The sequence below is a fragment of the Wasmannia auropunctata genome, unplaced genomic scaffold (assembly GCF_000956235.1).
Source record: "Wasmannia auropunctata unplaced genomic scaffold, wasmannia.A_1.0 LD334186.1, whole genome shotgun sequence".
Taxonomy (NCBI): Eukaryota; Metazoa; Arthropoda; class Insecta; order Hymenoptera; family Formicidae; genus Wasmannia; species Wasmannia auropunctata.
In genome coordinates this window covers 525,844-553,737 of record NW_012028704.1, presented here as the reverse complement: position 1 = coordinate 553,737, position 27,894 = coordinate 525,844, and the positions used below count along the sequence as shown (strand labels likewise).

The following is a 27,894-nucleotide window of genomic DNA, read 5'->3' as shown; positions in this document are numbered from 1 at the left end:
ATTTGTGGCAGACACATTGCAAAATTAGTTTTTGACAGCGATTTGGGAGCTGTCGTTAAGCATATTTTTATTCCTCTGTTTCATAATTTATTAACTATAGAGATCCATTAAATATAAAACTGAAAAAGTGCAAAAAAGTGCAGGTGAAACGAACATATCTTGTATACATATATGTATATAATAGCGAGTAGCGACGGGCAACGAGCTGTCACATTCACCGGTTCAGCATGAAGATAGCTATTCATCCATTGACAGCTGATCCTACGGCAGCCTGGCGCGAGTTATCTCAGCATCAGAAAGTTGTTAAAATAAATACTAAATTGCCGACGACCGAGGCACCGAGCGACAAAGTATGTTTTTAATGGTTTTTAACGGTTTTGATCTTTCTACATGGAGAGATGTATTTGCATTAACCTTAAAAGTCACCCTCACACTTGGATGGATGTTTAAACGCCGTTAATTATACATTTTCGAGAAAAGGACAAAATTAAAAATTTTCATTTCTTATTCGGTCGTCAATGCGTGAGCACGTTAATTATCCGTGGCATGCACAAGCATTAATGATTTTCCCGTTTTCAGTTGCGCGTAGTATGCATGAGCGACACGCATTCCCTCACGCCGTTCATAAAGTTTGACGTGCCCGCGGGAGACGTCTTCATCCACGCTGGAGATTTTACAAAATGCGGTAGCCTGCAAGAGGTCGTAGAATTCAATAATTGGATAGGTAAATTATATCGTGTGTACTTCATGTTATTAATGCTAAACATCAAATGAGAATATGCAAATTAAGAGAGATGTGATCTTGTTTAATTCTAGGTAACTTGCCACACAAGCACAAAATAGTTATAGCTGGAAACCATGAACTTAGCTTCGATCCCACATTCACGCATCCCTTTTCTGTGCATACCAGTGGAGATCATCAGAAACATACAGGAACCAGCATACTCGACAATATCCCTACCTTGGGTATGTCCAAGGATACTCTCGCAGAAGCTATTAAAACTACTAATGTTAAAGATTATTTGACAAATTGTACATATCTTGAAGATTCTGAGATTACATTACACGGAATCAAGATATACGGTACTCCATGGTAAGTATATTGTCATGTGTAAATTACTAAATAACTTGGTGAATCAAAGTGAAACATATAAAGTGTATTAATTAAAGATCTAAAAAAATTAAAGAAATTTGAGAATACTAAGCTTGTATTTATGCGAATACTTTCGTTTTGATATATGTTTAGATACTTTGGATATTTAGAATTAAATAAGTAATATATATAAAATCTACATTGATTCATTACCTGAGATAAGTTAATCAGTGCGATTGTAAAAGATCGATATATACTCTCTTTTGAACATACTATGCGAAATATTTGTAGACGATAATTTCAGGTATAAGAGAATCTTATTTTTGAGGGACATTTCATTGAAACTTTAGGCAACCAGAGTTTTGTAAGTGGGCATTTAACGTACCGCGTGGAGAAGCATGCCTCTCAAAATGGGAAATGATTCCATCTGACACAGATATTCTCGTAACGCATACTCCTCCTGTAGGTCACGGAGACCTGTGCTGCACTGGAGTACGAGCTGGATGTGTCGAATTATTGTCGACGGTGCAGAACCGCGTGAAGCCCAAATATCATGTATTTGGTCACATACACGAAGGTATGGCGAATATTATTATATATTCGTATTAACGTATGGCAAAATATCTTATCCATTTTATGTGTAATAGGATATGGCATATCTTCAGACGGCAAGATAATATATATTAATGCATCAACATGTGATCTAAATTATCTGCCAAGTAATCCACCGATAGTATTTGATATAACCCTTCCTCCCGGTACTAAAAAATCTTAAACCTTTAAACGAAATAGCATCAATGTATATTTCACTGCATAATACTACGTCAGAAAATACTTTAAAATCCTTCTTACGAGCTTAGAAAAACGATTACGTGATCGACTTAAAATTAGATAGTAATCTCTTGCCTTATTTTTTAAATATGTATAAGCATATAGTATAAGTATTAATTCGCCTTTCTTTTTTACACGATTTGTAATATCTCAATAATATTGAATAAGATATAATCTAATTTGTAATCTTTTTCCTAAATAAAAATAAATTATATGTTATATTGTCCATTTCTCGTGATAAATATAAATTATAAAACTTTGGTCGTTTACGTTCAATAAGAGATTATTTGATATTCCATAAATTCTGTTTTTGTTAAAGGATGGAATTAGTGAAAGAATTTATTATTAAAAATATCGCATTTTTGGGATATCCTCACACTTTACAGATTTATCATTAATAAAAAAAATCACTTTTACTTTTTACATACATTTATTGTAATACCCACTCGAATAACAAATGGCACTTTCTTATTAAGCAAAAAAATTTGCAATCATCATCATAGTCATATCAAGCTAAATTTGCATGTTGACCGGAAGCTGTTTTAGTGAATGAAATCAGAGTTCGCATATTCATCGAGTGTAATAAATTATCTCGATTTTAATCTAATTATTATTATTATATTAAGTTGCTTGCATTAAAAACATGATCAGTGCCATTTTCCTATCGTGTACATTATAATCTCAATACGCTGGACACATTTTAATACTAAACTACAAAAATTTATTCAAACGATTTCTTTTACATTGATGTATGAAAATTTTTTATATTTAGATAATGCAGATCTAAAATTGATTCACTAGCAAATTATGCTATACGAGCATTACGTGCATTGAGGACATATTTGAATCGTAGTTTACAAATATTTCAATCCATTAAATCACTAATGATCGTCATTATAACAGATTGATTCTATCATTTTGTTAAATTGAGACCGATAAAAACGATGCAATATGTCATAAGTTATACTGAGTTGAAATAGCAACTCTCTTTGATTACAACACAATACTAAAGCATTATACATCACTTTTACTGTGTTTGGAGAAATTCTGAGAATTATTTAGTTAAAAAAAAATCTTACATACCTAAATCTCTAATCTTCTAAAAGTTCGTGTTTTGTACCGATTGATCTTGTATTTGTTATAAGAAATTTATGAAAAAATAGAATAAGTATAAATTTTAATTTGAAATTAAGACACACAGAATATATACCTAACTAGCAGGTAGACGAAGTAGTTTTTTAACTAACAATAACAATATGTAAACAAATGTAAAAAGAGTGCGTTCTTCTTACACAGTTTAGTAGATTACGGAAGATTTTCGTCTAATACGGTACATTTGAAAACAGATATGATACAGATTCACCATTGTGTGTCCGCCTCACCGCTTCGGCAAACATCATCGAGACATCAATACACTGAAAAATAAAAGATAATAAGTCCTCTGTGTTTTACGATTAAATCTATATATAACCACCGTCACCGTTGTCGCGATAAGCACTTTAAAAAGGTCAAAGTTCTCGAGTGTAAAAAATAGTTACCTGAATCTTTGGGCAATCTTTCATGTGACCATCTTGAGGAATAGTATTGGTCACTACCACAGCTTCGAAGCAAGCATTGTTAATCCTTGTAATTGCCGGCCCACTGAAGATACCATGCGTAAGTATCGCATAAACCTTTGTGGCTCCAGCTTCCAACAGCTTTTCTGCTGCGTGACAGATGGTACCGCAAGTGTCCGCCATATCGTCTACAAGTATAGCAACTCTGTCTTTGACATCTCCGACCAATACCATACTCGCGACTTCATTCGCTTTTTTCCTTTCTTTATGTATAAGCGCAAACTCGACATTTAACCGGTCCGCGATGGATGTGACTCTGCAAAGTAAAAAAGATGATCGATGTATCTCTTTGATTAGAGTTATTTTCTTTTGCCGATTATTCGGATAATTCACCTTTTGGCACCACCAGCGTCAGGAGAGACAATGATACTGTTCCGCCATTCAACGATATTCTCTTTAATCCACTTGAGGACAGCGGGTTCGGCGAATAAGTTGTCTACTGGGATGTCGAAAAATCCTTGTATTTGACTAGCATGCAAGTCCATTGTGATAATGTGATCGGCGCCCGCCACGGAAAGCATATTTGCAACTAGCTTTGCGGAGATTGGCGCACGACTCTGTAAAATACATTTCGATAGATCAGTTTCGAGAATTCGTACGAGTCCTTCAAGTCCATTTGCAACTGGAAATATCCTGCAATTTAAAGAAATTGCTATTAAAGTCCCTTAAAAGCATGAAAACATCCGAGAAATCGAAAGAAAAAAAATCAGTTACCTTTTAAGCTAAATAAAAATTTTTGAAAACATGTTAATTTATCTCGGTTGTCTGTATCGGCTTTTTGGAAGAAACAATATACAGTTTACTAAATATTGGAGATAGATTGCCGAAAAGATGTTTTTTTCAGAGGGGACAAAATATAAATATAATTACCACGTACTAAAACATTAATCTTTAGTAGATACAAATATATTCGTATAAGATACATTAATTTTGACAGGGAAACGACGTTGCAAATGCACCCCAGTTAGACTCTCAACAACTATCGTAAGTAAAGCAAAATATCTAAAATTATGAACGCAAAACGTAACACAATGCATCTCGGTCCTTTGCTCTTATATAGCAAAGGTTAATATAAAATGAACAAGAGGGCAAACATGTAACGGATACGTAATACAGATAAGTATATGTCACAAATGTATACATATTCTAAAGAATATACGAATATCGCGAGTGCATCTCTAATAATGTATGTGCAAAATTACATAAAAAAGAATTTGAAAAGTAGTTTGCAAATTAAAATATCTGTATTAGTACAGTGTCCTCAACGTGGGGAAATGCATTGTGCAAATGGATGGAATATTTTTAGTAAACCGTAGTAAACTCGTAATGAGTACAAGGTTTATAAAAGCTCAATAACCGTTTTAAGGTAGGTGCTATCCACAATTATCGTATCGACAAGACAAGTTATCACCAAGATAACACATTGACATTCCTATGCTATTTAAGCATTAATATAGGATAGGCAATATTTGATTAGTGCACTTGGACAATAACACTGAATTAAGCTTCAATAATTAGTACCCAATGAAACATACATGTGCGTACCCCACTATACTAATTGCCAATAATGTACTGCTATTATATTAATATTTTGCCCTCTCATTCGGATATCAATATGCTTTGACCAAATGTCTCATTCATTCATTCATTCATGGGGATACCACTGTGTTGTATAGCAACGATATTATAAGTTTGGTTAGTCCTACAAAGAAATTTCTTGTTTGAATTCAAAAATAATATTACAAATCGAATGGTTCGAGTTATCATTACAAACGCTGCACTCTCGACAATCTCGTTGCTATTATACTCACTGTAGACAGGTCGGGCAGAATATCCTGAAAATACCCAACTATTCAGAAACTTAAACAAATATATAATTATAGCTTTTGTCCTAGCAAGTAATACAGTCAAAATAGTTTTTCTGATAATTTTTTATTTTGCAATAATCTCAAGATATGAAAACAAATGATAGAACTAATGACTGTTTAAGGAGGTGATATTGAATTGTAGAATTCTTAATCTATATTATTTTCATGCAGTACCCAATTAATAATAAAAAACGCTCATTTTTGGTGTACATAAACATATAAAAAAATTTAATAGTGTAAATAAATATTAGTACCGTAAACTTTTTTTTATTTAAAATAAATACATGTACAAAATAAACAAAATAATAAAAAAAATGTAAGGAATTGTATTTACAATATAGTTAATACATAATAAAAAATAAAAAAATAAAATTAAGTACATCAGAAATTAGTTAACTATGTAATTATTATTCCCAGTGACAACAGAAATGCAGAAGACCTCCCTTGGAGAAATCTAGCACGAGTTTTGCAACAATCGTTTGGGTTATCCAACTTCTGATAACCCTACATCATTATAAATAACATGCTTAAAACGTATGCATTTACAGTGCTTAAAATTCTAAAATATTTGCTATTTGTCTCATTACAAACATCTCATTACGTCAAGTGATAAAATATTACAAAAAAATTATAATTCTCTGCGTAACGTGATATTATAATTATCTATATTTTCGTGTTTTTCAAGATGATATGCATATATTGATTCTAAAAGCAATGAGTTCGAAATGAAACTTTGATATGATGTAAATCTAATTGACTAACGAAACTTGTAAAAGCTTAACTCATGCTTGATTTTCAGATTTAAATGGTATAATTCACTTGTAATATAAATTATATTATTCACTTAAAATTACAGTTTCTATACAAGTAAAAAATGTTGTTAAAAGTTCCATTTATAATTCATGCAATGCTCGCATATTTTAATTATATTATCCCTGTATAATTAATATTTCCCCTATATACATACTTCAACTCAAACTAATTTCACCATTTGCTTAACACAATATGATTTAAAAAAAGGTAGCATAAAATGTATACCATACATTTTATATATTTGCGGTTAAATTTTTAAGTCATTTATCACTTATATAGAAAGTATCTATTCTTTAGACACACACACGCACACACATACACATATGTACATACATATATATTATCGCGTCGCTGGAACCTTGATTCTCAAAAAATTTCGTATATGAAAATCCTATCGTATACGTTAGGCTCATATCACTTTAGCGATTGACGATTGCGTCTCCGTTTGCGTCTTTGGACCAATCAATCGGGAAGGAGCTGCTGGCCAGTCAATCGTTAATGTAATATGGGCCTTACGTAAGCTATAGATCTCTCTAGTATTTTTATATATGAAATTTTTCACAAAGAAATAAGGATCCAGCAGTTTTATTAGTACTTCCGATATCACGATAACTACTCGAAAAAAAATTGATATACGACAAAAAAAGAGATCGATCTTTTTCTTTCATATATTAATTTTTCTTCGAATATCGTGATACGGAAGGATTTGAAACGACAGAAACGTAATAATACACACACACGCGCGCGCGCGCAATCATTTAATATTTATAGTCATAAATAAAAATAACCAGCTAATATATAATCAGCTACCATTACAAATTAATTTTTTTCTTTTTGCTGCTTAACAGTAAAAAACATAAATATCTCGTATAGATATCCTCTAAACAAAAAAAGTTGCAATAATCAGCGAATGGTGAAAGTCCTGTAATCTAAGTGTATTATCTGGGTACAGCCCAATAACAGAAAGCTGGCAAAATACAAGCATATTTCGCATGACGATGAGATCAAGTTTTGCGTTCCAGAAATGATATTACTCCATTGGTCTGTTGCAAAGCTATGAAAGAATTAAAAATAATACAGATAAAAGGATCGCCGCAAGTTACCCTGAATTTCCACTCGTTCGACTTCATGACAATCTGATTTTTAGAGTCTCCACCATCACCGCCCTGTGAAGATATAGTACATTAAATAAATATAAAGCATCTTCTTCAAGATAACGTTTCCTCCGTTAACGCTTGTTGTTTTAGCTATCAAAATTTCAAGATAATATTAAGTAATAGACATTAGAAATATATACATCACGCAAGTAAATAAATTTGCATTTATTTATCTGCATTATAATATAAAGCGTTGAGTCTGTGCTGGATATATTGATACAATGATTAAGAAATGATAATAAAATATTCTTAAGCAAAAAATATTTGATTTGTAATTTAACAAAAATTTACAATTTTTTACACTGAAAGAGATGTAAAAAAAAAATTAATCATGTAAACAAGATTAAAAAAACGTGCTTTTTGATCAAATTAATAAATCGCAACAACTGAAAATATTTCATCAGAATATGTTAAGTGATTGAATAAAATAGATGAGAAATGCCAATTTGCGTATATTAACTACCTGTATCCGCGAGACACGCCTAAATTCTATTGGAAAAATTATTACAGTTCATATATTACATTATGTTTTTGGGAAGCCATGCCACTGGTGCATTATACTGAAGCATTATATAAGAGGAAAGATTAATATTTACAAGTACGTATTTATTTAGAAATAGATTGTAATTATATGTTAATTCTCAAATGCACATTAATAGTAATTAAAGAAAAAGAAAAATCATTGCAGCTGTGATATACATACAGTTTTATGTTGAGGTACATATATACATTGCAATGATTATGTAATGTTGTCTAGATATAAGTCTCAATTAACAGAATGCCTTAAGCATTTTATAGTTATATGTCATGAAATAAGATATTTAAAGTAAACGTAATTGTGCTCTAAATATGTGTAGATATACATAATTTAGTGTTTAATAAGGTGCAAAATTTATTATATTATAAGAGTTTGTAGTAGAAATACAATCCTTGGAAGTATTTTCAATAAAATCATATTTTTTCTATATACAAATTTTTTATTCTAAATGCATGTATTATGTATCATATATTTACTATTTATTTCTTATATCAGTGAATTATCTCGTATACTATATTACGAAATTGCAAACAACTTGTATGTTGCTGATGCAATCTCGATGAAAAGATGTAATTAACATAAAAACAATTTTACAGGAGCATAATCTAATCAAAATATTGCAAATAATATTTCAAAATGATGCTAAACAGATTATTAATTTGTTGAAATGTATATATATATATGTACATATATATATATATATATATATATATATATATATATACACATATATGATATGGAATATAAAATTAAATTGACTTGTATAAAACTAGTTAAATTACTACTTATAGAATACAAATGTATAGGAACAAATATTACCCTATCCGTTTCACCTACCTTGTCTTTCTTATCTTGCCTCGCGTAAGGAAAACAAGGAATCACTGCTGTTACTCGGGACGCAGAAGCGATTTTACAAGCGTTGATCATGATTAGAAGCTCCATGAGATTATCATTCACCTCGCCGCTTCCACTCTGCACGATGTACACATCTTCTCCACGGACAGATTCTCCAATCTCCACACTAAACATTATTAAATTTTGCTTTATTTCCTACAATATCTTACAGGAGCAATAGAACATGAGCAAGGCTGTCGAGAATTTTTCGAATAATTAGAAAGTACAAACTAAAAATAAACGTTAGTAGCATTGTAAATATAATACCCGATAAGCGTAAAATCCGAATTAATTTCTGAATCGGATTAATTTCGATGCGTACTACATACTTTGTGTGGAAAGGAAAACGACGAGAGTTCTCTTATTTATCAATTATCATCACTTGGCAGCGTTCTCGCAGCGGAACATTTCGCGAGCTCGGAAAGAGTGAGTATCGCCGGTGCACGCGACTCCACGCGTCGCATTCACTCGGAGAAACATCGCGACGCAGATTGACGCACGCGGCATGCGTCCGTCGAGTTAGAGAACTTATTGTTGGAAGAACGGAACGTTTAGAGACCGGAGAACACGATCGGAGACGCGACGCGGTCTCGCGAGAGAACGCGGAGTTGACGCGGAGTTGATCCGCGCATCGCGGAGGGATGTCGCGGCGTGACGAAGTGCCCATGCACTTGGGGTGTCGAAATGTACGAACGCAAGGACGAGAAGGCGCGAAACGCGACGGCGTTCGCGCGACGAGGCTCGCCGTGCGAGAATCACGCGGGCCACGCGCGGTGACACGTGGTCGCGGCCACGCACGGCCGCCTGTGACTTGACAATGAAAACGTGGTTACGGCGTGGTTGCGGCGCGGTAGCGACCATTACCATGTCTCGAGGTTGCTGAATTTCTTGGTGACAACCTTGCCGATGTCGATGCCGAGGCGATCCACGATCCGCTGGGCGAGATCCGGATGCGAGGTCCCGCTGAAGACCTTGATGTTCGGCATTCTGCTCTGCAAGACTCGGACGCGTGAGTTTTCCAAGTTTGCGCGTAACAAACTCTTGGCACGTACTGGCTGCGACACGGGCATCACTACAACAGAAACCACCGGGGCGGTCGGCCAATCGGTGATCGCGCGCGTACCGGACGTGACGTCGTTGGATCACGCTCCGCCTACGCGCGCGGGGGTATCTTGGCTCCTCTTAGCGCGTAAAACGGAGCGCGCGGGTCGGAGAGCGGGGTACCCTTATCGCGCGCGGCCCCCCGCGCAGCCCCCCTTCGCCCTCCCACTCTCCCGCGGAAAATAACGATCGCTCCGGCTCAAGATACCGATTGCGTAAATCTGCACCGACTGCGTCGACATCCATCGGCCGCCGCCGCGCGCTTCGTCGTCTCTCGCCACAGGGAACCCATATCGTCGATGATCGATACTGTAGCGTCTCTCGCCGTCTCGAGCGCTATCTCTCTCTCTCTCTCTCTCTCTCTCTCTCTCTCTCACTCTCTCTCTCTTACCAACTTTTACCTATCGAATTTTTATTCGCTTTTACTCGACTCGACTGGCTCGGCGTACGCGGCTACGCGCGCCAGTGCCAGCCAGAGAGGTGTACCAGCGCGCAAAAAGACGTCCACTACCTGCACCGAATTCAACCGGCCACACTCGTGCGCTTCCACCCGTCGCGCGCGCTGATAACGTACTTTTATCGCGTTGATCCTGCGAGCGTAACGCGGCGGCCGTAATCGGCGTAATCCTGACAACTCGATCGTCGCACGTGCACGCGTGCTACCCTTATCATCCCGCCGCGATCGGGACGCGATACGCTGAATACGCAAATCGCTGCGCGGTGCGGCGTGCGGCGAGCAGCTGCGAGCAGCGGCGGCGAGGCGCGACGTGAACCTAGACAAAATTCAAAAGGAGCGGGCGCGAGAGCGGGTGATAGTCAACTTTTGTCCCATCGATGTGGCGCCGGCGGTGGCGCTGAGTCCAAGAGACAAGTCGCGCGCGCGCGCGTACGCGCGCGTGTGTCTGTGTGTGTGTGTGTGTGTGCATGATTGTGTACGGCGGCGTGAGTTTCTGGACACGGTACGACGGTACACGGTACACGGCCACCACCGGGTTGGGGACGAGGCCCCGTGCGCGCGCGAGACGACGACGACGTCCGGGCGAGAGCGAGAGATTCGGGTGCAGGTGCACGGGATTAACGCGTGGAGGATACTTTACCGCGCGAACGCGACGCGACGCGACGCGAGACGACGCGACGCGGACGCGACGCAACGCGACGCCGCCGACGTGCGTGGAGCGCGTTGCAGGAGCACCACGAGCGAGCTCGTTTCTCCGAAGCGACAATGACAACGTGCTAACCGTTTTAGGTGATTCGGGAGCCATGGCGAACATCGCGGCGCAGCGAATCAAACGAGAATTCAAAGAGGTTATAAAGAGCGAGGAGGTGAGTGAGCGTGCGAGCGTGAACGGCGTCGAGTCGATCGGCGCTCGGTAATCGCGAGTGTCGCGGAACCCCACCGGGGACACGCGCGTGTCCTCGCGCGATAAGCTACGGCGACCGGGTAAAGGCCGCGTATCGCGATTACGCAATTCTCTCGCGGCCGCCGCCGACAGACGACGGGTGGAAGGTGATGACAGCGAGGTGCCTGTTGCGCATCGCCCGGTCGACTGTTGTCACTCGTATATATACTCGGATATTTCGTGTCTTTCGCATCTATTTCGAGATCTATCCGACGTGAATTGGGTAAAAGAAAACCCGACGTATTTCTGTTTCGAGATGAAATCGAATCGTATCTCGCGGCGGACAGACCGTCTCTGCGCTTCGAAATCGCGACATCGCGTCTCGCCTCGGTACGCGAAGACGTGTGTTTGCGGTGACGATGACGTGTGTTTAATGTCGCGGCGAATAATTAGCATCTCCTTGCCCCACGTCAACGTCGACGATCTAATTAAACTCGCGTGAATGTAGGATAGATAGAGCGGCGTGGTACTCACCACGATGCGCGTGTGCGGGTCCGGGATCTCGGCCGCACTGGGATCCTTGGGTGGCTTTACACTTTTTCAGATTACTCATTTCTTACCCTCGCATTCGGCACGTCTGTCCGCCGATAACGCTCCACGTGCTTTCAGACGGCTGATTTACGCCGTGGCGTCGCGACTAAGGCCATACCATGACAGTTTTGTGAATTATTATCCGCCGTGGAACGGTCGAGATTTCTCTTATCATGCCTCGGATGTCATAGGTTATGATTACATGTTTATTTTGATAATTGTATCGCGAGTCTGACGTAGTACCACACGCGAATTTTACAAGGGAGCATAATTTAGTAATGTGTTTTCGTCGCTTCTATATCCTCTTATCCATGTTCATGTAACTGGAATGTTTTTTTTGTTTATTTTTTTTTTTAACTGGGAGACAGAGAGATGCGCGACGGAAAAACAAGTGTCGCGTATATCAAAACAGTTCAAATATCGCTGTGCTACTACGATTTGAAGCCTTCTTAATATTCAATTGTTTTTATATTTCTTCAAAAATATTTCGTGTTTGCCTTTTTCAATCTTGATGAGTCAATACGTCATTTGTTCCTCAAATATTTTGGAGTTGCAATTTTCACAACTTTGTCGCTGTTACTCTGTAAAATGTATCTTTGCGCCTGCCAAATGTTTAATAGATTCTTGATTTATAATAAATTAATATGTATTAGCCTAGTTGTACCAACATATTTATTCGCTAATTTTAATTTCTAAATTCTTTATATATAAATTACAAATTTATTGCTTTCTATACCTTACAAGTTATTTCCATTTATGCTTACTCATTCAAGTATAGTTGCTCGTGAAAGTGTCTCGACATCCTATACATCTAAATTGTTACATGTTATACATTTGCGAGATCACGATATTTATAACATATTTATAGTAACTCGTCTAACATTTTATTTATTTGTTTCTAATAGATAGCAAAATGTGCGATTAAAGTTGAGTTGGTCAACGATAGTCTTACCGAATTAAAGGGAGAGATTGCTGGTCCACCAGATACACCATACGAAGGTGGCAATTTTGTGCTTGAGATCAAAGTTCCCGAAACGTATCCATTCAATCCTCCTAAAGTAAGTTAATATTTTTTAAGACATGAATATAATAGTTGTATAGCAAGTATTTCCATAGCTTTTCGTAACGTTTATTATTTTTCATTGAAATGTATGGTACGATGAAGAAGGTCAATTATATATAATACATGAATATTAACAGTGACAGGTTTAATTAATGAATATTAATTAAATCTATTACTTTGAACGTTTATTAAATCAGTAACATATACATATATCATCGGTATATTGTCTTTGATAAATTTTTACACTCTATTTTAATCATAATAGATATATTTATGTTTTTATGAATAAATTGTCAATAGTTTTGTATTATATACAATTTTTATTTTACAGGTACGTTTTATAACAAAAATATGGCATCCTAATATATCTTCCGTCACTGGTGCCATATGTTTGGATATCTTAAAAGATCAATGGCATGTATTTTTATTATAAATTTAATTTTATAATTAATTACTTGTACAGTCGTGGACAGATTGGTTGCGACACTTTTTTTTTATAGGTTTCTATAAATATATATTTAATATACATATTTATTTTATAGGTATCTAATATATTTTGCAAATGCGAACTACGATGTATCTTTAGTCTAGAGACAGTATAACACTTAATCGTGGTTCGCATTTGCAAAATATTAGTGCGTTTTGAAACCTATAAAAAAAATGTCGCAACCGATCTGTCCACGACTATACATTATAAACTTTTGTTCAATCTGTTTTACAATTTCTTTTATTGAAAGAGAAAATATTTTCTTATTTATTATAATGATATTATGTGTTGTTATTATATGTTAGCTATATATTTTTAATTTAATGTTATTGTTGCATTAAAACTGTAATTTACGCATTTGTAAAATAATCTTATCTTTGTTGTTATTTAAGGGCTGCTGCAATGACTCTGCGTACAGTGTTGTTATCACTACAAGCGTTGTTATCTGCAGCAGAGCCTGATGATCCTCAGGATGCAGTAGTCGCTAAACAATATAAAGAACATCCTGAATTGTTTCGTCAAACTGCCACACATTGGACATTTGTATATGCTGGTGGTACGTGATATATTGTCGCACTTATTATGTGCATATATGTATATATTTTTTTTTTGTTAAAATATATAATTTATATCGATCCTCTAGGACCAGCTAAAATGCCTGATTTAGATGACAAGATAAGAAGATTAACAGATATGGGGATTGAGGAACATAATGCGAGAGTCGCTCTATCTTCATATAATTGGGATTTGGAACGCGCCACCGAGCACTGCCTCTTCAGTTAGTGATAACTACATAGTTAATTTGTCACATCCATTCATTTTGTGCTAAAAATTTCCTTGTAATATCATGTTCGGATATTGATATCATTAGTGATTTTACAATTGCGATTCCGCACCTATAATGACAATATCTGAAAAAAAGACATTACCAGAAAAGCTATTCAATATTTACCAATAGTCATTTATTTAATTTGTAACATAAGCGTGAAGGAGAAATAATTATTAAAAAAATGGCTAGTACGAATTAATTAGCTAAATTTTAAACATTTTGTGAGGATTGTACTGCATTACATTCTATTTAAATGCCATTGTTCCTTAAAAAATAACAATCTCACAACAAAATTTAAATTAATATATTCTTGATTACTTGTTTTGTATGTAATAATTCAATATATTACAAATTTCATATAAATGCATACAAGCTTTTAGCTCTGTACCATTGTCGAATTTTTATTATGTTATCGGCGTTTCATATTTTCTATTGTGTTCGAGATTTTAAATTCGCATTAGGAATATTGAATTTTCAGTAGATCGAATACGTATATTCATGATACTATCTTTCAATTAGAGCCGTTTACAGTTTCTATAATTTATGATCTATACTTTATATCAGTGATGTACAAATTTTCTTGATGAATCACATAATCCATATATTATTTACATTCTTAATAGTAAATACAATATATATCTTGTATTAAAGAACAAAAGAAACATGTTATTTTTACTGCAGCTTATCAGTTTTTCATTATTAAATTTATTTTTAATAAAAAAAGGGAAATGATATTAGACTTTAGGTTTTGAAACATATGAAAAAATTGTAAGTGTTTGGTTGTAACTTTTTATTTAAGTCTGCTGCTTTTTAATTGAACAAAAATTTTTTAAGTCTCGGAATTCATCAAGTATAATTTGGTCATCATTGATTTATAATAAATAAAGTAATATTGAAGCAGTATACTATATGTGTAAAAAATTCTTTCATTTGAGGTAGAAAAAGCTTGTAATTTGAGCAAATCCGCTTGTATATTATTGAAGTAAGATATGACCTGTAAAAAGATTCATAAACCTGTTCGCTTCGATGTTAATATTTTACACTTGTACATTTTTAGTGTTGGCTTAAATGAGGTGATAAAATTATCTGTTACATCGCAGATATGTACCTTTACAAGATATATCTTGTCTTCTTGTTCTTGTATCATGCCGTGTACATTCCAGACTCAGGTGTAAATGGCATTTATGTAGCGGCCTTGGTTAAATTCTACTTTAAAAATATATAATTGGAGAAAAAGAATCAAAGCAAATTAAGTTTATCTTGGTAATAATCTTGTAAAATTATGAGGCAGCACAGCTATAGTGTGATGAAAATTTATTAGTTCATTATTTGTATAATAATGTATATGATGCAGAAATGCACATAGCTTTTTGTACAATCAAATGTTAAATCATGGGCGTGATACACAGTGAAAGGATGAACATTGAATCATGATTTTACCAGTTTGTGTAATATTAATTTTTCCATAACCTATGTTTAAAAAAAGTGATAGCTAGTATCAGTCGATTGTAAAAACTTGCTTTAAATTTTTCTTTTAAATATTTAGCTCAACACGATGTATTATCCTACATATGGGTTTGTTTATGGATGTGGTTGAGGTTCCAACATCCTCTTTGATGTTTTAATTGCTGTAATGTTTAATATCATGAAAAAATAAATTGTCCTTTTTTCATTGTTCTGATTGGATTCTAGTCTTTATGCAGATTTATTCCTCATCATACATCCAATTTTTTCAAAAATTATTTCTTAATTTATATAGACTCAGTACATAAATTTTTATATTAATACCTTTTAATAAGTATGCAATGCCAAATTTTTATTTTATTTGTTATCTAATACTGAATTGTATAAATCATTCCAGAACTAGTTGAACATAAATTTCTCTGAACATAAATTTCTTCTTCATAAATTAACTATATTGCAATAAATTACTGAAACTGTCTTTCCTGTTAAAAACACTACTAAACTTAATTTCAAAACGTACTATGTACAAATATGGCTTGATGTTGTATACATAAATATGAAATAAATGAATAGGTCATAGCAATAATTACTAAATTCAGTAATTATGGTTAGGGCGTGTGTATGGGTAGAGCATGTATACAATGGATAACAAAAATAGATAAGTGATAACATAATACTAAAACCTATATCTTTTAAGCTGTATTAATATTGCATTTCTCATTAAAAAAAGAAAAAAGTTATGATTTATTATATCTATATTTGTTTTTGTTTGAATGAGAAAGTTATAAATATAATTACTATATATAATCCATACATACACTTTTTGAGAAAATTTTTTATATTACAATTTTTGCAACAGATTTAATCTTTATGTACAAATAGCTTTAATATAAACACATACACATAATATATATACAAATATTTTACTATATATATAAAAATCCATACTTATAAAAATTTCATCAAATTTTAAACAAAGGAATAATGTGTGATAAAGATGACATGAATTTATGACAAACTTAAGTAATTTTTTGAGATTATTCTGAATAATTGTATCTAAATTGTTTTTCTAAATGTAATTTCATAACTACATCCAATCTATAATTATTCTGTAGGATTATAAGTACAAAAGATAAAAACAAATAGAAGAATGAAAAAATTATTGTAAATGAATTTCAGATATATATATTTCTTTTTATATTAATCAACATTTATGTATGTATATATATATGACATTATATTACAAAGAAAAGAAGTATGTTTCAAGTCTCAATCCGTCACAGTAACATTGTATCAAAAGATATCGTGGCATTTTGCATCAAATATCATGCGCAATAAATGGCGAGGAAAATTGTGTATTACTTTGTACATTTGTACTTTACATTTAATGTGTTAATTGTCCATAATTATATAACCTAAGGGTCTTTGCAGAAAGACTTGTTAAAAATAAGTTATTTTCAATATTAAATGAACACAGATCCATGACAGGATCCGATAGTGGAAGATTATACAACTTTTGACCGTTTGCTACACTCCATAATGATATATTATTTTTGGATTCTAAATATGCTGCGACTAATGTGTCATCCTCCGTAGATAAATAACATGGTCGAGATAAAAGTTGTTGAGAATTACCGGCTTGGAATGTATGCACGGCATTGTATGTAACTATCTCTTCGTTAGACATATTCTTTTCAATAGTACACACTACGTGTCTTGCGTATGGTTGCCTAGGATTAGGACGAGATGATACAAGACAGTGATGATTTTTCTCATCATAGCGCACTGAGACAAAAGGACCTTCTATGAACATCTGTTTAGACAGATAGATAGTGTCCTTAATTTCATATGTATAACACGTATTCAAACGACATGCTATAAATCCACCTCTACCGATACCACTGCCAGGATTCGGCGGCACTGTTGCCATTGATACAACTGGTGACTTATCACCATTACCCTCCAAGACGCCAATAGCAGAGGAAGTTTGTCTAATATCAAACTGAGTGATAATCCCATTTTGCGCACCAGTTAGAAAAACGTTTGGATTGTCACCTGACCAACAACAACTCCAAAGTGGATATTCCGTTTGGTATGTGTGTACTACCACATTATTTTGGATGTCCATTAGCTTTGCGCATTTATCGAAGCCAACACTAAGAAGAATTGTTTGTTGCGTGGAATGAAAAGTCACATCTCTTATAGCCTGAGTGTGTAAGAAAATAAATTGCCGTAAACTGAAGCTTTCGCAATCTATCTTCCTTATGCCATACCCGTTGAATAGCGGGTTTGTTGACTTTTGGGAAATAACAAGAAATTTGTACCATGGATTATAATCTAAGACACGACAGCCACCATCTTTGCAGATTTCTACAGATTGTTCTAAATAAAACTTCCTTGAAGTAGAGAGACTCGAAGCATTTTGGCAAGTATCCATGTTGATTCTTGATTTTTGATTTTCCAATTCGGTGATACGTTTCCTCATGCCAGTCATCTCGCTCTCGTATATTTTTAGACGAATGTTGGCTTGCGTCAAGTCCATCTGCAAACGATTCTTTTCAGTTGAAACCTTATTCAAATTCTTCTTCAAATTGTCATATTCAGTAGAGTCAATTGCTGTCAGTTTTTTCGCATATAACGTCCTAATATGTTTCACGGCGGCTTTATAATTGCATTGTGGACAACGGCGATTCGTACTGTTGCAAGAATTTTGTAACCACCTTAGGATGCAACTGTGCCCAAACAGGTGTCCACAGCGTAAACAACACAAGCGATGTTCCCCTGAGCTGGTCCATGCTTCCATACATATTGGACATGTCTGATCAAAGTCTACTTCCGAGACATCCAAGTTTGTACTCGGCGTGTTTGCTGCAAGAGAATTAATTTTATTAAGTTAGACATACTTATAATATAGACACCTAATGTTTTGACTATTCTATTACTAATACTACAGTATAAAACATACTTTGTTGTGGGCTTTCAGCTGGAATATTATTTTCTTCATTATTTTGCACATCGTTGGGAATAACGTTTTCACTTTCATGATCTTCTGCATCTTGCTCCTCTTGCATTTGCTCGACTTGCATTTGCTCCTCTACCATATTTTCATGTGTAATGATAAAATATTGGCAAATGTCTGCGAAAAGATAAATATGCGTATACTTTTTATTTCTTTCAGAGTTGTATACATATTAATATATATTGCTTTATTATACTTATTGCTTTCTCTAACCTTAAACTCTTACTTGATTCTCAAATTCGATTCTATACATATAAATAAACAATGCAGTTTTCTCTTTCTTCTTTTTAGTTAGATATCTGTTATAAATTAGGACCTATGATATTATTTATTAAATCATCTTCGTCTTATGTTAATCGTTGATAAATTTCACTGAATACTCCAAAAAGCCGATTAGTTTGTTATGAAAACAATAGAATTAAAAAGGCCGGTCTGGCGTCTTTTGCGGTTTGTCTGTAACCCCTGTAACCTCAAAATGCCATCGTGCCAGTCGTGCCCGCACTAACGCCCCCTGAAGAAGTGGATGTAAACTACATAGCAACATTCACTTTTCTGCGCCGCGGGTATACAATTGTGGTGCGGTCCGTGCTACATCCACATGATCCACTTTTCGAGAAAAATTGCGTATTCGAAAATCATGTCTTTTATATTACAAATATTTCCGGCGAATAACACAGTCTTCAACTTTGTTCCGTGTCAGTACATTCTTAAGATAAAAGGTCGCAATTTTATATATATACTTATACATATGCAATACAAATTGAAAAATTAAATGTCTTATACATATATATATCATATAGTGTTTTCGTAATGAAATCGTGTTTGAATGTGCTTTCGAGAAAGGGCGCTATACGATGGCCATAAAGGTGCCCGCCGTATTAATGGCGCCTGCCGTATTAATGGCGCCCGCCGTATTAATGGCGCGTGCATACCGTGTGCACTACTGCGGAGCGGCAGCGTCGCCACAATTACAGTATTAATTATATTGCATGGAAAACCGCTGTGATTGGCTATAAAGATTAGCAAAGTAGAATAGGTAAAAATTTTAAGTACTCTATGATATATATATATAAATAGAATAATAAATAAAATTTAATTTAAATTTTACACAGTTAAATCTATATATAGTGTCAAACTGAAACTTATTTAAGTCGCCAATGTTCTCACTTAATAAATAGTTCTTTTGATAAAACAATGGAGTTAAATAATTTAATACAGTTCAAATGTATGGGAATTCATATTTTGAGTTAAATTTCATTGTTATATTTAAAAATATAACTATGTCTTAGTTAAAAATAACTTTATTAAGTAAGAGCAGTGGCGACTTAAATAAAGTTTAGTTTGACGCCATAATAAATATAACAGTGCATTATTATTAATTAATAACAACGTTTGCGTGCTCCGGAAAGTGTTTGTTCAAATAGGCGCGGAAATTTTACAGTTTTCCATTTAATTAACTAGTAGTAGTGTTATAACATGTGATTTTTAAAGTAAAAAATTTTTTTTAAAAAGTTTTTATATCATATGGTTTTTAAAATAAAAGCTTTTTTTTGAAAATTTTTTATTTTATGTAATTTTTAAAATAAAATTTTTTTTTTACTAAAATTCGTGTTTATATTTTCGTTTAAGCGCGTTATATTGTAGTTGTTTCTATAGAAATCTGTTTTATTACTTAACATATACATACGTATGAAGATAAATAAAAATAATTGACATACGCGCGTATTGCACATTTGATAAAAAGAACTTCGAAATATTTTGAAGTGAGCATAATATTCAATAGTGACATAAATATGAGATATTTAATTTCTTTTCACATGTATATTATATAATGTACCATATTTTATATATACAACTTTTTTCGTCAGTTACATAAAAATATTTCTCCATTACATTCAAATTGCCATACGCAATTTGACGATATTACGCAGCTGAAACGAAAAAATCGCAGATGACTCGCGCGATCCACGCATACATCATTATATTTTGCTAGATCAAGCAAAAAACGGGGCCGTGATTTGAAGGTAAAAATATGAAGGTAAAATTAATATTTTTAAAAAAATTATTCTTTTTTTATATCAAACACGCGTTTTATAATTAATCTTAGGAAATCATATGTGTGATAAGTATAACCTACTTATCATTAAATTTGCATCAACCCCTTTTAATATATTTTTGAATACATTTGAAATGGATTATCCTGTTTAAAAATTAAAATTTTTTAGTTAAACAATTATATTAAAATAAATACTTTATTATAACATTATAAATATATATAATAATAATTATGTTTATATTTGTAATATTGTTTTAATTAAAATATTTTATTTTATTTATATAATCTTAATAATAAATTATATAAATTTTATTAACACAAAAGAGATTGTAAATATTATTAAAAAAAATATTAAAAGAATGTTTATGTAGAAAAGTTGTTCCCATTGTGCAGAAGCGACGGCCGCGTGCAAAAAATTATTCCGCACCGCAAAAATATTCCCATACGCATGAATGTTTTCCAACCAGAACAAGGAGCACTCACAATTCGAAAGAACAAAGTTTTAAACAAAGCTATTCTAAACTTCAGCAAAACGATGGATATTATGATAATACGTCGTGTCTAAAGAAAGAAGCGTTTGATTCGCTTGAATCTCTCTTCAACTTGAAGAAGCCATTGAATTTACGCGATGTATTTCCTTTAGCATTCTACTATTATAAGCAAAAATTAATCAGAACATCTAATGTTACGAAATCAGAACCCCTCGTAGAAACACTATTTCTACAATCCTTTTCGCCACAGACAAATCTCGAACTGTTTGTTTCCAAGGCGGTAACTATCATACTATTGTATACATATATAGTATTATTTATAGTATTATTTATATTTGCTTTCACTCTAATTATTCTACTATAATTATTGATCATACGTCTTTATACTTTTATAACAAGAAAATTGATTTTACGCTGTTCAAACTATCTTATTGTCAACAAACTCATAATTATCTCATATATGTTTTAAAAAAATAAGGAATAATAATAAAACTGAGGTAACTTGTATACTTGTAAACACTTCATACTAATAAAATTATTAATAATTCATCATGATAAAATTAATAATCTTTTTTAGTACGAAAAACATGACAGAGTAAAAGTTGAACAAAATGAAAGTGATCAAATAAAGGCAAGCAAAGAAAAAAAATTCTTGTTAGAAGTGTCGAAATCGATAAAATTGCAGCTAAACGATTTGAATTATTATCAACAAAATAGCTCAGTGTAATAATTTCTTTATTTTCATATTTTTATTTATTAACATTGTAAAATAATAATATATGTATATATATATGTAGAAATATGACCGAAAACAAAATATCAGACAACGAGATACGAGAAGAAGAGAAACCAATAGTTGAAAATAATATTGTAGACGAAAGATCTATTGCAACGATAAATGATCTTAGGGAAGATCATGAAGATGAGCGTGAAGACAAAGACAAAGACGAAGTTAAAGAAGATAAAACTGATGATAAAGATGAGATTGAAGAACATAAAATTGATGAAGACAAAACTGAAGGGTATAAAATTGATGACAAAGATAAAGAAAATGATAAAATTGATGACCAAATCAAAGTTGAAGGAGATAAAGTTGATATCGAAGGTAATAGTACAAATAAAGTAAAAATAAAAAAAAAATTAAAGATTGAAAATGATATATTAAAAAAAATCTTTGTCTTACCTATTTCATTTAATGTTATGGAAAATATATTTTATTTGAAATATAAATTAATAATATCTAATCGTGTCTATTTCTCTTTCTCTCTTTCTCTCTCTCTCTCTCTCCCTCTCTCACTCTCACATTATTACGAGTATATTTTAAAATGGTAGAAGAAGAAATAGATGAAACGATGAAATTTGAAAAGTTTGTAAAGCCGACAATAAGTGCATCTCTTCTAACCGATGACATAATCATAGAATTAAAAGTAATGAATGAGAGATGCATTCTATTAACGGATGAAATTCAACAATTAAAACGTGAACTTTCCGAGTTATCACAGGTAATGTTTTGTTATTATTCGATGTGGCTTTATGATAATTATGATAATTTATAATAAATTTTCTTAATAAGAAACCTGAGTTAACAGAAGAAGAAACTCTAGCGATTCAAGAAAAACAAAACATTATTACGTCGAAAGTAGCTGAACTGGACCAATTGAGGCCAAAAATTGAAAAAGTATTACAAAAAGATTTAAAAGATTTTTTTATTTAAGTATAATTCTTCCTAAATTACTTTACATGTAATCTTTGCTTAGCTTGATGTGGAATTTTATAATAATGCGTATCAATAAAATGAATTTAATAAAATAATGTAGCACTAATTGTTAAAAATATAACGCGACAAATATATTGCAGGCGCGAGAAGAGGTAGAACGGCGACGTGGTGAAGAAAAAGTTGAAATAAAAAAAAAAGAGATAGAACCATTCAAAAAAATTCTGGAAGAAGATCACTTCGAGATACCGCAGATACAATATCCTGAAGATAAGTATGTTACATTGTATTCATTTAAAATGTTGTTAGTTAATCAAGATATTTTCTCTCATAAGATCACATATTTTTATTAGACTTCCGAGAGTAATTGTTTGCGGCTACACGGACGTGCTTCCAAAACTCGTGGTAGCAGATACCGAACGGAAGGGGAGAGAAAAGTGTTTTGAAAAGTTAACCGGCAAACTAATGGAATCTTTGACGATGCAGGAAAAATTGGTTAAAGAAAACGCGCAACTGGAAGGTGGAAAGTATGCTTGTTTTTTTTATATATACACGGAAAGAACAATTTTGCTGGAAAATCAAAATTGGATCTAAAAATAATTTTGTTGGAAAGTCAAATTGATTTGCTAAAATATCAAAATATTTTATAGCAATGCTTGTCATTTTTAAGTTTCCAACAAAATTATTTTGATTTCCGTGCAACAAAATTATTTTCAGATCCAATTTTTACCTTCCAGCAAAATCGTTCTTTCCGTGTATAAATTCTAAACAACTAAAGTAAATGTGCTTTATATTTTATAAAAATTATATCTACATATAAAAAATTTACAAGAAATATTTGATAATATATTATAAGTATATGAGTGATTAGAAAATAGTATAAAATAGTATTACGATTTAAATTTAGATTTGCTTCGGATATCTATATATTTCGGGAATAAGCTTAATTTTTTTAAATTCAAATTTTTATAAATATAATAAATCTTTGAATTAAATAAAAACAATTGCATCAATCGACTTTTTCAGGACACTCGATATAATGCGAAAAAAGCATTTAATATTCGATAGTTATTTTATTAATATATATATATATATATATATATATATATATATATATAACAAATAGTAGAAGATCGAATAAAATGCTTGAAAATTGTACGGTTCCCTCGGTGACGATTTCACGATGTTTTTCATTATTGAAGCATGTCAATCATATGTCACTTATACGTAACCCGGTTTTATAATATACTAATCTCATAGCAATGAATTAAATGTGCACATTAATGATCATTTCTTGAATGATTTCTTTTTATCTCGTATTTCTTTTATCTCGTGTATTCTGATATTAAAATAAAGCGAAAAATGAAGATTGGATAGAAATCTGTGTTACCCTGCAAATAGGTACAAGTTAGAAGAAGCCTTGCTAGAAAAAGATACAGCCCTCGAAAGTTTACAGAGGAAGGTATGCGGCCTGCAAGCAGAAATGCGTATAATTGTCAAAGAGAATATGGAGTTGAGCCGCCAATTAGCCACTCTAAATCAGTTAGTGATTAGGCCTACTTGCTGTTACACCTGTCCAGGTGTTACTCTGTCTCCTCCGTCAACGTCGCCGCCGTTATCATCGCGTCCGCATGTCAGCGCGCAACATCGGGACGACGTTTATTGTCAATGCAAATGCTGTTTTCAATCACCGCTCACTGACCCTTTATCGCCAACTACGAAAACCGCATGCAGTAAGACGAATATAACTGACAAAACACGTAATTTGACCGTTAAGAAATAATGCGGTAGGAGCGAGATATTTGTTGTAAAAAGAAAGATTTGCGAAGATGATAAACAATTTTTTCCTAATAAAAAAAGAATGTTCAATCTTGCAGATTCACCAAGGCTTTCAGGAGGTGGATCGCCAACAGAGGATCGCAACGATTATATCGGAGATAGCAACGTGGAGATGTGTTCCCGAGGTCCGACCGTTGTCAAGTCATTGCTTCCTCGGGGAACATGTCCTGCAGAATTGGAAGAAAAACTTGCGACCTATGGCACTAGCACTAAACAATTAGTATGTTTTAAAAAGTACTGGAAATTAACAAGATTTTTTTTCTATAATAAGTAGTATAAGTCAAGAACGTTATAAAAAATGCTTAAAAAATCTTTTTGAAAAAAAGCAATATTTTTACATATATTTTCTTACTTACAGTGTCTGATAAATCGTGATACAACCGGTGAAAAAAGATAACACTGTATTTTATATATATTTTGTTTCGAAACGATCAATTTTTCATTTAGTTTTGTTTATACATTAATTATATGGCAAAATAATAAATTATCTTGTATTTTGTAAAAAATGAATTAAAAGCTGATTGATTAAATCTATAGAATGCAATATCGGTTCATTCACTTGTTCAGGAACAACAATTAGGCAGTATGGAGACTGAGGTGCGTAACATGCAGATGGAATTAGCAAATGTGCAACGGGAGCGGCAGCAACTAGAGCAACAACGAAAACTGCTTAAATGTACAGGACCTTGTGCACCGTGCGCTTGTTGTCCACCTCCAACTTCGACATGCGTGACACCCGCGCCAGGACTTCCGTTAACTATTCCGTCAAAAGTACCCTCCGTGGTACCTCTCGCCCAGGCATCTATACAGTTTATATTTCAAATTTTTCAAGCAATATTCACTTTTCAAGCAATATCTGCAGTTCCTATCATATGCATATCTCTTTTTGATATTTAATATATAATTATTATATTTATTAAGCAAAGAATAATATATTTTTTATTGAATGTATAGGTGACTACGCAGGCTGTACCTCCGATGGGCACTGTTTCTTCCACAAACGCTGCAGCCATAGTAAGATTATAAACGAATTTAATTGTATGTTTTGAATAATCACAATTTATGATCGAAGGCTACCATTACTTGCGTTCAATAGCAATTACGCGATCTTCGTGAACAATACGCCCGTCTTCAGGATGATTATAAAAGCAAATTGTGCGAGGTATCATGTATGAGAACAGAAGCGGAGAAATTCAAGCAAGACATTCGCGATGCAAGGGAAGAGAAGGAACGAATGGAGATAAAACTGATAGATGTTCAAGAGCGATTGAAATTTTTGGAAACGGAAAAGGGAAAATTCGAAGGTAATACTTTTCGCCATAGAAAAATGGTACATAAATCCCCTATTAAATAGATTCGATGTATGTAACAAAAAGCATATTAATTTCGAGACAGGTCATAAGGAACATCTTATCGAACAGGAACAAGCTCTGATGGTGGCGAAGCAACGCTTTCGAGAAGCACAAGATGAATTAGAGGAGCTTCGTTCCTTGATTCAAGATCAAGCTGCCCAATTGGAGGATTATCGCAATAAATATTTGCAAGTTGGTGTCATTGTGTTGCGATTTTCTGAATAAATTATATTCGACATTTTTTCTCAAGCGTAAACGATTATAAAAATAAAATCAATATGATTTTAGGCCCAGCAACAAGTTGAAGAACAACGCAGACAACTGGACCTTATGGAAATGGACAATGCGCGAATGAATGAAAATGTTACTTTAGAAATCGGACGTGTTAAAGTATATCAAATATTCATTCTATTGCGATTTACTATTCAGATTATGTAAAGCTATATTTTCATTTTATACATGTTAATGCGATTCAGAATCAATTTCAAGAAAAATTAGCCGAGCTTGCACCGTTGCCCGATATCTTGAAACAAATGCAAATGAAGATGCAGGAAGCGCAACAGATGCGCTTAGTCGCCGAACGTAGCTGCGAGGATCTGTCGCGAGAATTATTAGGATGCAAGGATAAAATTCAAACTTTGCAAAATCAATTGGACGTATTGCGCACTGAATATCAGACGCTTCAGGTTGTAATTTGTTATATAGCTTGTAATCCATACAACTTCACAGAAATTTCCTTATTTTAATTAAAAATAATTGCTTAATATAGGATGCAAGGGGACTCGGATCGGGTAAGTCCGAAGAGATGGAAAAAAAATGCAGCGAGTTACGACACGAAAACGAACGAATAAAAAACACATTGGCGCGATTTGAGGAACACGAGGCACAGTTGCAAAAACGCATTGACGAAAAAATGCACGAAAACACGCAGTTGTCATCAATGTTGGAGCAGGTATATCGATTTGGCGATAAAAAAAAATATTTGCGAATATTAAAATCTCCTTCTGTTTAAGATAAGGGAAGATTCCGCTCGACAAGTAGCGAGAACAAAGGAGCGATGCGAAACCATGCGAAGATCGATGCAGGGCCAAATCGCCGAAATGGAAAGGCAATTGGCACAATGTAGAGCAACAGCACGTGCCGCCCAACGGGATAGAGATGAGGTAACAATTGTAAATACGACGTGGAAATGTTTATGGACAGGAGTGTATTTATAACACGTTTCTCGTTAATGTATATAGATCAGGCAAAAGATGCAGAGTCAAATAAATAACTTGAACGAGGCATTTAAACACGCGCAAGGCCGTATAAAGTCGTTACAAGGCCACGTTAACTATCTCAAGACTTCGTACAGTAATATCTTTCTCGGCCAAGGAGAAGCACCAACAAATGCTTTGCCAGTGGAAGATACCTGCGATTGCAATTATTAAATGTGTGCACACGATCCTTCAATAATAAAGCTATATATTTTGGTTCAATATAACGAAATTAAAATATACTACTCAACGTAGCACACAAGCCTCTCTTGTTATGCATTTATACTTTAAATGACATTTTGATACAATTGACGAAGTCGAATGATTAATTATTACACTGTCATTCTTTTTACAAGTATGTAAATTGTGAACGACACCTTTAAAATATATATTTAAAAAAAATTAAGAGTTATGCATATTTACTGTATGGCGATTACCTATTCTATTATTCTTAACACATGACTTAAATATAATACTTATTA

The 27,894-nt window shown here is 33.7% G+C and overlaps 5 protein-coding genes and 1 long non-coding RNA gene across 13 annotated transcripts; 3 read left to right on the top strand and 3 right to left on the bottom strand.

The window, feature by feature from the left end:
* The first annotated feature begins 167 nt into the window (after positions 1-167).
* Positions 168-2,645, top strand: LOC105459489 (metallophosphoesterase domain-containing protein 1). Of its 4 annotated transcripts, XM_011705586.1 has the most exons (6): positions 168-350; positions 580-736; positions 817-1,093; positions 1,444-1,457; positions 1,560-1,670; positions 1,741-2,645. In XM_011705586.1, exons 1-6 carry the CDS (start codon positions 228-230, stop codon positions 1,866-1,868), a joined length of 810 nt encoding a protein of 269 aa, XP_011703888.1. In that variant the 5' UTR covers positions 168-227; the 3' UTR covers positions 1,869-2,645. The 4 variants fall into 4 exon arrangements, with proteins under 4 accessions (XP_011703888.1, XP_011703887.1, XP_011703886.1 ...); XM_011705585.1 differs by having other exon boundaries at positions 580-724; positions 1,444-1,670; XM_011705584.1 differs by having other exon boundaries at positions 1,444-1,670.
* On the bottom strand, positions 2,336-12,159 carry LOC105459491 (ribose-phosphate pyrophosphokinase 1). 4 transcript variants are annotated; one of them, XM_011705589.1, is made up of 7 exons: positions 11,786-12,159; positions 9,675-9,882; positions 8,754-8,937; positions 5,352-5,375; positions 3,874-4,097; positions 3,463-3,796; positions 2,336-3,339 (listed from the first exon to the last, which is right to left on the bottom strand). In XM_011705589.1, the coding sequence occupies exons 1-7, from the start codon at positions 11,862-11,864 to the stop codon at positions 3,247-3,249; spliced, it is 1,146 nt and encodes a 381-aa protein (XP_011703891.1). In that variant the 5' UTR covers positions 11,865-12,159; the 3' UTR covers positions 2,336-3,246. The 4 variants fall into 4 exon arrangements, with proteins under 4 accessions (XP_011703891.1, XP_011703890.1, XP_011703893.1 ...); XM_011705588.1 differs by lacking the exon at positions 5,352-5,375 and adding an exon at positions 7,325-7,387 and having other exon boundaries at positions 11,786-12,158; XM_011705591.1 differs by lacking the exons at positions 5,352-5,375; positions 11,786-12,159 and adding exons at positions 7,325-7,387; positions 10,486-10,605.
* LOC105459492 (ubiquitin-conjugating enzyme E2-22 kDa) lies at positions 10,849-15,907 on the top strand. Its single transcript, XM_011705593.1, has 5 exons — positions 10,849-11,234; positions 12,748-12,900; positions 13,237-13,319; positions 13,785-13,948; positions 14,036-15,907. The coding sequence occupies exons 1-5, from the start codon at positions 11,172-11,174 to the stop codon at positions 14,173-14,175; spliced, it is 603 nt and encodes a 200-aa protein (XP_011703895.1). The 5' UTR covers positions 10,849-11,171; the 3' UTR covers positions 14,176-15,907.
* Positions 15,519-16,460, bottom strand: LOC105459493. Its single transcript, XR_975687.1, has 2 exons — positions 16,010-16,460; positions 15,519-15,849 (listed from the first exon to the last, which is right to left on the bottom strand). It is a non-coding gene; the product is annotated as an uncharacterized LOC105459493 (long non-coding RNA).
* Positions 16,461-16,505: 45 nt separating this feature from the next.
* On the bottom strand, positions 16,506-19,196 carry LOC105459488 (E3 ubiquitin-protein ligase RFWD3-like). 2 transcript variants are annotated; one of them, XM_011705583.1, is made up of 3 exons: positions 18,931-19,196; positions 18,651-18,821; positions 16,506-18,553 (listed from the first exon to the last, which is right to left on the bottom strand). In XM_011705583.1, the coding sequence occupies exons 2-3, from the start codon at positions 18,784-18,786 to the stop codon at positions 17,070-17,072; spliced, it is 1,620 nt and encodes a 539-aa protein (XP_011703885.1). In that variant the 5' UTR covers positions 18,787-18,821; positions 18,931-19,196; the 3' UTR covers positions 16,506-17,069. The 2 variants fall into 2 exon arrangements, with proteins under 2 accessions (XP_011703885.1, XP_011703884.1); XM_011705582.1 differs by having other exon boundaries at positions 18,918-19,195.
* Positions 19,197-20,437: 1,241 nt separating this feature from the next.
* Positions 20,438-27,814, top strand: LOC105459487 (protein lava lamp). Its single transcript, XM_011705581.1, is given in 19 exon segments — positions 20,438-20,742; positions 21,154-21,531; positions 21,829-21,974; positions 22,049-22,356; positions 22,584-22,753; positions 22,825-22,929; positions 23,109-23,239; positions 23,319-23,492; positions 24,367-24,698; positions 24,843-25,024; positions 25,372-25,602; positions 25,759-25,818; positions 25,877-26,108; positions 26,200-26,348; positions 26,445-26,546; positions 26,633-26,842; positions 26,926-27,108; positions 27,170-27,319; positions 27,398-27,814. Coding segments are annotated over 19 exon segments (3,438 nt in total). The 5' UTR covers positions 20,438-20,736; the 3' UTR covers positions 27,587-27,814.
* The last annotated feature ends 80 nt before the right edge of the window (positions 27,815-27,894 follow it).

Excerpts from the sequence above, each read along its gene's own strand:
- LOC105459489 (XM_011705584.1), top strand. The coding sequence starts at position 228 with ATGAAGATAGCTATTCATCCATTGACAGCTGATCCTACGGCAGCCTGG. Across the intron at positions 351-579 it reads CCGAGGCACCGAGCGACAAA|TTGCGCGTAGTATGCATGAG; the intron begins GTATGTTTTTAA and ends TCCCGTTTTCAG. Across the intron at positions 1,671-1,740 it reads ATTTGGTCACATACACGAAG|GATATGGCATATCTTCAGAC; the intron begins GTATGGCGAATA and ends TATGTGTAATAG.
- LOC105459488 (XM_011705583.1), bottom strand. The coding sequence starts at position 18,786 with ATGGTAGAGGAGCAAATGCAAGTCGAGCAAATGCAAGAGGAGCAAGAT. Across the intron at positions 18,554-18,650 it reads AGCTGAAAGCCCACAACAAA|CAAACACGCCGAGTACAAAC; the intron begins GTATGTTTTATA and ends ATTCTCTTGCAG.
- LOC105459491 (XM_011705588.1), bottom strand. The coding sequence starts at position 11,864 with ATGAGTAATCTGAAAAAGTGTAAAGCCACCCAAGGATCCCAGTGCGGC. Across the intron at positions 8,938-9,674 it reads TTCAGCAACCTCGAGACATG|TGTGGAGATTGGAGAATCTG; the intron begins GTAATGGTCGCT and ends AATAATGTTTAG. Across the intron at positions 7,388-8,753 it reads GGCAAGATAAGAAAGACAAG|GGCGGTGATGGTGGAGACTC; the intron begins GTAGGTGAAACG and ends ATATCTTCACAG.
- LOC105459492 (XM_011705593.1), top strand. The coding sequence starts at position 11,172 with ATGGCGAACATCGCGGCGCAGCGAATCAAACGAGAATTCAAAGAGGTT. Across the intron at positions 12,901-13,236 it reads ATCCATTCAATCCTCCTAAA|GTACGTTTTATAACAAAAAT; the intron begins GTAAGTTAATAT and ends TTTATTTTACAG. Across the intron at positions 13,949-14,035 it reads GACATTTGTATATGCTGGTG|GACCAGCTAAAATGCCTGAT; the intron begins GTACGTGATATA and ends TCGATCCTCTAG.